General features: G+C 34.5%; 1 protein-coding gene and 1 non-coding gene across 2 annotated transcripts; one reads left to right on the forward strand and one right to left on the reverse strand.

Moving 5' to 3' along the window:
- Positions 1 to 6,824: 6,824 nt before the first annotated feature.
- LOC137818012 (uncharacterized) lies at positions 6,825 to 7,796 on the reverse strand. The gene has a single exon (XM_068621236.1). It carries the CDS (start codon positions 7,794 to 7,796, stop codon positions 6,825 to 6,827), a length of 972 nt encoding a protein of 323 aa, XP_068477337.1.
- A 256-nt stretch (positions 7,797 to 8,052) lies between these two features.
- On the forward strand, positions 8,053 to 8,157 carry LOC137819915 (small nucleolar RNA R71). Its single transcript, XR_011082483.1, has one exon. It is a non-coding gene; the product is annotated as a small nucleolar RNA R71 (small nucleolar RNA).
- Positions 8,158 to 8,758: the final 601 nt, after the last annotated feature.

An 8,758-nucleotide genomic window follows, 5' to 3' on the forward strand; every position in this document is an offset into this window, starting at 1 on the left:
TTGCTTCTTGTAATCCTTTGAGGCATAATAGATGAAGTACTCATGGAATGGGTTTGGGCCTTACTCTAGGCTTGAGTTTGTTGATCTTGGCCTTCAAGTGTCTTCTCTCCTTGGTCTACATCATAAATTCTCCCAAAAGAAAATATCTAGTAATTTTAATGAAAATGATAAATCATACTATCGTATAAAGAGAAATTATGAAAAATGCTATATATTAGTAGGGGCCATATACTCCTAATCCTATCATTCTCTATCAAGATTAAGACGTAAAAGTATGCGTACCTCTTCTTCAGAAGTTCTGCACACAGCAAAATTAAGATCACTTTCCAATTGAGGTCACAGATTTTGCAGAATACCACTTTGTTGTTGAATGGTGTATTTTGTTGACTGCACTGAAAATTTTCATGGAGCTGCACTTGATGACGTGGACTTCTTTCAAGGATGGAAAAGTTAAAGTAAAACTAGCATAAAAGCAGCTTAGCTTTTCTAATCTTTTAAGATCCAAACCTTGTAGTCGCTTAAATATTATTTCTTCATCCTCAACATATTCCTTTGCAACAATCGTCATCAATCCCTCATAGTCTTCCACTACTAGATCTTCAAGTTCCATAAAATCTTTGGCTACAAATGCTAGAAACACGCTTGAAAAGGCTTTATATTCCTTAACATGTACTTCTTTTAGATGTTTGCATGCATAAAATTCCACGAGGATCTTCATTCCAAATATTCTTCAGATTTGAAAGTTTCAATAAAACCAATTTTTTCAAAGGAAAAGTATTTAATTTGTATTTTGTTGTACATTTGACATCAAATATAGTTTTTACATAATCACAATCTTGAACTTCCAATGATATCTTCTAAACTTCCAAAAATATGAAAACATTTATTTACAAGACTCAATGATATCTTTTAATTTAGTACTTTACAAATATGAAATATTTACTAATTTTCTACTTAATCACGATTTGTAATTTACATTATATTTGACTTCATGACTTCGAAAAAAAGGTTAAGAATTCAGAATTAAAAACGCTTGCATTTGCGGTTTTTCATACCCTTTTAAATCTCTTGTTCCAAATCTACACTTGCTGTCAAAATATTCTTGCTTACAAAACCAAATCCTTGAACCTTTCCTGACCTCTTAGTGTAAAAACGATCAGCAATAATGACAAAACATTCACAACACTCTTAAATTAAACACGTAAATTTAAACATATTTTTGAATTAAGAATCCAGAAAAAGAAACCAAAATAAAATTGAGAATTTATATTTCAACGAGAATCAAGTTTAATTGAAGATAAAATTATAAATACAATTCATCTAATATTAATTAAAGATAAAATTGGTTAAGTCAAGTGTACCATACCCGGTCAGCACGACCGAGACTTTGATTTGACAACTGGTCCACACCGACCGATATCACTAACAACAAAGCTGATAATAACCAAGCGTTTATTAATCCTCTTTTATTAGGCCCATTAATGGCAATGGGTCCACACTAATCATATAAATTAGCACAGATCCGAAAGATCAGGTACGCAATCATCTAGTCCTAAATACTGAATACCGAGTGTTGAGAGCTAACTTGAGCGTCAGAGTTCCTTTTGCAGGTACCTTACGAGTTTGGAGCGAGCAAGAGAGAGAAGTGGGAGAGCAAGGTGTGAGTGTCTAGAGGAGAAGAGGGAGAGAAGCACGAGCAAATCGACCGACCAAAGAAGTAGACCGAATAGTTCTCTTGTTTCTAAACCCATTCGAGAACAATTGGCGTCCACCGTGAGGCCGAGAGAACTTGGAGTCTCCCCCAAGAAGTGCTAGCGGATGGCTAGCGGCAACATCGGCGACAGGCGCCCGGACTGGAGAGGGGCTCTCCACGCAAATTGGGGATGGATGAGGAGGTCGACGAGGAGTGTCGTTCGACGATCGGGTGGTGCTGTCAATGTCTTTTCTTTTCCTCTTCTTTTCTTTGGGGGCAAAAGAGGGCCCAGCCCCTGGAGCGGACAGGTTACCTGCGGTAACCGTCTCCAAGCTCCCTATGGCCATACCGGTTGATTTCTTCTGAAATGCGGTCCATATGTCGACCGCCTGTGGAGTTTCTTTTGACATGATTTCTACAAACAAGGAGCAAAAAATCCCATATGAAATGACAACAAAAGCGATAACAAATTCATGCATACCCAGAAAGTCAGTCCACCTCTTGGCCGACTTATATATAAACAAGATCTTTCGTGTAGGAAGCCTCCTCAGAAGGCTATCAAACAAGGCACAAACCTCGCGTTCCTTGACAATGGTGGCCGGACGAGTACATTTCTTGAAACGAGCGGGGTCTTGGTCCAATATAGGGGAAATTTGTACTGCCCGAGCCCGTAAAAAAAGATCTCCCTACCCTCGGACTCAATAAAAATCTTGAAAAACTTAGCTTTAAAATTTTTATACAAAGATGTGAAGGGGCAAAAAGGATGTTGGCCGGACGACTAACAAGAGATAGCCAGCTGACCAGTTCAGTTGGATGAGATTTATAGTACCACAAAAAGGTAGATGGGGTAGGATGAAGACGGACCACGTCCACTAGTGCAAAATGAAGAAAAGACTGCTATTTATTTAGTGCTGTTTTGCGCTTACATGCATTTGTAAAAAACGTGGTGGCATTTTTGAAATTATGTTGATTTACAAATGCGGCTATTGGTAAAGCCGCATTTGTAAATCCAAGCGCTTTGATTTACAAATGTGGCTTTACAAATTGCCGCATTTGTAAATAAAAACGCTTGATTTACAAATGCAGCTTTACCTAATAGCCGTAGTTGTAAATCTTTTTTACCCTAACATTTGGAGCGCGCCACATTTTTTCATACTTTCTTTCTCCTCTCCGCGTTTCCTTTCACTGTTCCTGTTCCGTTCCAACTCACCTTTGCGCCATTTCTGCTCCATGTAAGTTATTTGTCCTCATTGTTTTGTGTTGCACCGAATGTATACAGAAATTTTTCGTTTTTCTTTGGTTTGGTAGTTACTGTTACATTGCCTTCGTGTTTGATGGGTTTTTCTCTTTGCTCCGTCGCAACTTCATTGTCCGCCACTGCCTTCGCTGCCGCCGCCCCCGCTTCTGCTCCTTGTGCACTCTTCACCAACGAAGCCTTCTCACACAAGGTTGGTGGGTTTTTAAATTTTTTTGATTTTTTTTAATGTTATGAATTTTTTTTTTATGTATTAATTATAATTTTTATTTTTTAAAATTTATATTATTCAGTAATTATTATAATTTGTACTTATGTTATGTTAGTTGTTAGTTTTGAATAGAATTATCGTTGTTGTATTGAGTCTGAGGGTGTTCGACCTTCGGCAATAATACGTGCTGGGATTGAGTCCGGGGGTGTTCGACCCTCGGCAAACATGTGAGATAGAACCCTCATTCTGAATGACTATTGCAGAATATATAATGGATCGAAATTGGATGAATTTTGTTCGTATAAGTGAGGAGTACGAAAGAGGAGTAGAAGAATTTATACAATTTGCACAACGTAACGCGATAAATAGTGGTCATGATGGAGCAAAGATCAGGTGTTCGTGCGTTAATTGTTTGAATGGAAGGATATTGGATGTTAATATAATGAGGGAGCACCTGCTATGTGATGGGTTTCTTTGATCTTATACAACTTGGACATGGCATGGTGAATTGTTAAATTTACCACGTGTTTCCGTAACTGAAGAATACGTGGGGTCCACCATGGATGAAGTAGTACACGATGATGTAGATGTTGATCGATTGGAGGACATGATTCGTGATGTAGGAGCTGAGTCTTTTGCAAAACTGCATGGATATGGAAGTATGTCAAGCAATGCAGAGACTCCATTGTATCCTGGATCAACTAACTGATGACTTTTTACGGCAAGTGCACCGCTTTGTCAGAAGTAATAATTGTCTCTAAGGACGGATATCGATCCCATAAGGAATAGTGAATTATCGAGTACAATAATCGCTAAATATAAAAACAAAACAATTAAAAGAGTTTTGAATTAATTGTGTTGGCACTGAACAATAAGAAAACACACAAAGAATTAGTTGTTTCAATTGGAAAAATAAGGATTAGTTTCATCTCTCTCACTCTCAAGTATTTTGATTAGCATGTCAATATTAAGTTTTTTATTGAAATTGATGCCCGTATAAAAATCATTTATATCGATTCCTCGCATATAAAATCCTTAAGAATGTTCCCTAACTATCGATCCCTCGCATAATTATAAGAACAACTTAGAACGAAGCTCAGACGTTTAATAGCAATTAACATTTCAAGTTTATTCCTAGCACTCAAATATGTTAAGTATTGTTGTTTAGGTCCGAACCCTAAAAATACCCCCCGGTCATATTTAAGATTCTCAATTTGTCACGGAAAATTAAAAGTAAAACAACAATATCAATAATCAATCAAGAACTGAATATTAATATATAAAATATCACCTCAATACATAAGAGTTTGAGCAGATTACTCTCAATCCCAAAGGGTAGAATTAGCGACGCATACTTCTATCACCTTCTATTCTCCCAATTGGGTTACAATTCATTCTATGGTGTTTTCCTCTCAATCTGGCACACTAGGGTTGAGCCTCTAGCCCTCTATTTATCCTAGTTTTCTAGGGTTAGGTTGCTTCCTATGTCGCGCTAATGGGCTAAATGATAAAACATAAAAATGGCCCAATCTTTCTTTGCATCTTTTTCCATTCTGGGACCTTCCGGCTTTATCTTTTTAGCTCAAATTATTCTCATTTATTCCAAATCTTCAATCTTCCATAGAAATATGCAATTAACACCAAATTTGGGAATAAAATGCTCTTATTCAAATAAAGCTCATAAAAATGTAAAAAAGTACAAATTCATAAATTAGGGATTATTTTATATGTAAATTAGCAATAAATTCTCATAAGTGCCTATATTTTAATATAAAACATTACTGAAATTAGGCACTTATCACTCTCCCCAACTTAGAATCTTGCTTGTCCTCAAGCAAAGTAAATGAATATATTTGAATTTAAATAGCAAACATCTTAATTCACTAAACAACAGATCAAAATTAGAAACTTATGATGCTTCCAAATTCAAATATAGAAAAATATATACACAATCAACTTCTAGGATCAAATCAAAACAAACAAATGACAATTCATCCAGGAATATCTTCTCATATGCTCACAGGTAAGTGTTTCTCTCTATTTTCACTTAATCATTACAAATCACGGTTGCTTTTCATTTCATCTTCAAATCACAAACATGTTAGAAACATGAATCTTGAGGTCTTTTCCAAGGTTGTAATGAGGTTGGGCTTCCAAAAAATATTGGTTTTTCTTAGATAACAAAATGCTCATCTTAAAGAAGAAGAACATACCTACAATTCAATTATAGAGAACATATATGTTATCTAATTACCACTTTCTTTCGATGTCACCTTTTTCCTCATTTTCTTTCTTTTCATGATTTTCATGAAATTTTTTTCTATCTTTCTTTTCTATTTCTTTTTCTTCTTTTGTTTCTCTTTCTTTTTTTGTTTTGTTTTCAATATTAGGAAAAGATTTCTTTCAAAATCAGAACCAACCATTCCCTTTTCTATATGTATTGCATCTATCTTCTCCTTCCTTAGACATGCTAAAGGGTAGGAAATTATATCAATAAAGGTTAAGGTGCAATATTAACAAAAAAATTCTTGGCCCAAAGGGAATATAAAAAAAATGGAATTCTAATATAAAGGTTGGCTTTTTGGCCCTAGCTCCTAATTAACACAAACAAATGCCTCAATCATCTTCATGCTCTTTTATGATGCAACAAAAATAAAAATTAAGCAACCACAACTGTCAATTCATCAGTAAAACTCTCAAAACTGTTTAAGGTTCACACACTCACTTGGTTTAAATGGTCTCATTCGTTTTTGTATTGTCATTGTCTGTCTTAATCAATCATCCTGTTAAATTTTCATGTATCATAATTTTAACTACATTTGAATAGGGATTCAATCATATTTTCTTTTCTAACCTGTGTCTAATTCATCTCACTATTTAATATCTAAACACAAATTCTTTTTTTCACAATTCAAAATTAATATTCTAGTTTTTTTTATTTGAGAAAAATAAACTAGAAAACAAACAAATTAAAACTGAAAATTTATTCAAGAAAGATAATTCAAAACCTAAAACTAACAAACTAACAAAAACAACAAATTTATTCAAAATACAAAATAAGCAATTAAAACAAACTAAAAAAATAAGAAAAAAAACAAAAAAACAAAATAACCGAAAAATATAATAAAATAAATAAAAACTAAACAGAAAATAAAATTCAAATAATGGAAAAGAAAAGAGAATTAGAAAGATAAAACCATATTTTTGCTCAATCCTCTCTTCTTAAGAAGTCATCCAACTTTTTGTTAAAATCTTTATCTATAGTCTTGCTTCATTTGCTGGATCTGCCCCCTTGAATAATAAAACATATCCTCAGGTCAAAATACATAACCTGCAAAATGATTAGGAGGCATACAAGATTTTTTTATTTTTTGAAAAATAAAATAAACAAAGGTAACAACATAAAACTAAAATGTGGACTGGGTTGTCTCCCAGTAAGCGCTCGTTTAACGTCATATAGCTTGATGCCTGTTTATTTCAAGGTGGAATATCTCTTTGATCCATCCTTCTGTACACATTCTTCCTCTGCATTAAAATTTTTATGACCATAAAAAAGATTTAAAGTTACCTCCTTATCTTGAGTTCTAACTTGAAGTTCTCCTTTGTCGACATCAATTATGATTCAACTATGATTCTAGTAGTCTTCATAAAGGGTCTTCCAAGTATCAAGGGAACTCCTCATCTTCTTTCATGTCCATCACAACAAAATCCACAGGGAATGTGAATTTATCCACCTTGACAAGAACATCTTCAACCACACCATATGGATACTTGGTTACTTGATCAACTAACTTTAAAGTCATCTTGGTGGGTTTAATCTCCAAATCACCTATTTTCTTCAGCATTGCCAAAGGAATTATATTTACGCTTGCTCCCAAATCCAATAAAGCATTGGCTACTAATAAAGCACCTATAGACACGGGAAGGTTAAAACTCCCTGGGTTCTTGAATTTTTTAGGCAAGCCTTTTTGAATAATGACATTGTATCTATCCTCCAGCTCTATATTTCTTTCTTCAATATAGCTCCTATTCTTTCGAAATCTTTCAAATGTTGAATCTTGCTTCAAATTTCCTGCAAAATATTTTTTAGGGAGCAATTTATCAAAGAATTTTCTTTCCTTCTCTTTTTTTGAAGGAGAATGAGGATATGATAAATCTTTTTCAAGAACTCCTCTCTCCTTATTTTCACTTTTCCTCTTTATTTTTTCCTCCTCACTTCTCTCTTTCTCATCTCTCTTCCCCTTTGTCTCATCTTTTTCTTCTTTTTCAGCCACTACATTATCACAATGCTCTTTTGAATTGGTTTGGCTATTGACTGAAAACTGGCCACTTTGTTCCTCCGCAATTTGTGTAATTTGTTTGGTCAGCTGTCCCATCTGGATCTCTATACTCCTAATCATGGCCATGCTATTGTCTTGCGCTCTCACAATATTGTCCTGCGCGCTCACAATCTTTGTCAGGACATATTCAACTTTACTCATTCTTTCAAGCATGGATGGATCCTCAACTTCAGGTGAATTGTTCTGATAAAAACAGTGACCATTAGAATGAACACCTCCACAAAAATCACTCCTGATTGACTGACTCTGGCTTTGAGATGAATGAACAACATATAATTGTTGGGGCAATTTAGCCATTTGTGCAGTTAGTTGCTCAATCTACTGTGTCAGAACCTTATTTTTAGCCAAGAGTGCATCTTCTAACAACCCTTTATCCTGAAGATCTTATCCATCATGTTGAGCTTGATAATCAGTTGACACCAATGCAACAATAATCCTTGTCGCTTGTTCTACATCAAGAGCCATCATTGTGCCTTCAGCTGCAGCATCTAGGAGCATCTTTGTGTCAGATCTGAGACCGGTGAGAAATATACTCAATTGAGCAATATCTTCAAACCCATGATTTGGGCATTTTCTAAGCATCATTTTAAATCTTTCCCATGTCTCACAGAATGATTCATCTGCTCCTTGTCTGAACACAGAAATTTCAAACTTTGCTATGATGTAGCGAAAGATTCTAAAAAATCTTTGTAGAATTTTTTCCTCTACATCCTTCCTGCTAGTGAGACTCTAATTTGGAAGTGATCTGAGCCAATATTTAGCCTTTCCTGCCAATGAAAAAGGAAACAAGCGCATATAAACAATTTCAATATCAGCGGATTGAAAACCCATTGTTCCCACCAATTCATAAAATGTGTCCAAATGTGAATATGGATCCTCATGTTCCATTGCTTTGAATTGATGGGTACTGATGAGAGTGAGAAAATTGGGATTTATTTCCAAGGCCTTAGCGGTAGCAGGTATTGCGATACTAGAATAATGCCTTGGTCCTTGGTACATGACATAATCTCCAAGTGTCCTCCTAAAAGGTGGTGTTTGTTCTTCTGCCTTGCTTTCTTCCTAAAACATATTAGTGGAGAAAAAAAAAGAGTACTTTTTTTTTTCTTTAAAAGGAATAAAATAAAATAAAATAAATTCAAAATAGATTTGAAGATAAAAATAAAAACAAAATATGTAAAATAAAATAAAAATAAAACAAAAAAAATAAAACACTAAAATGACGTTAAGAGAAAAATAACAAAAATATTCAAAACAAGAAA

The sequence above is a fragment of the Phaseolus vulgaris genome, chromosome 10 (assembly GCF_000499845.2).
Source record: "Phaseolus vulgaris cultivar G19833 chromosome 10, P. vulgaris v2.0, whole genome shotgun sequence".
Lineage (NCBI taxonomy): Eukaryota > Viridiplantae > Streptophyta > Magnoliopsida > Fabales > Fabaceae > Phaseolus > Phaseolus vulgaris.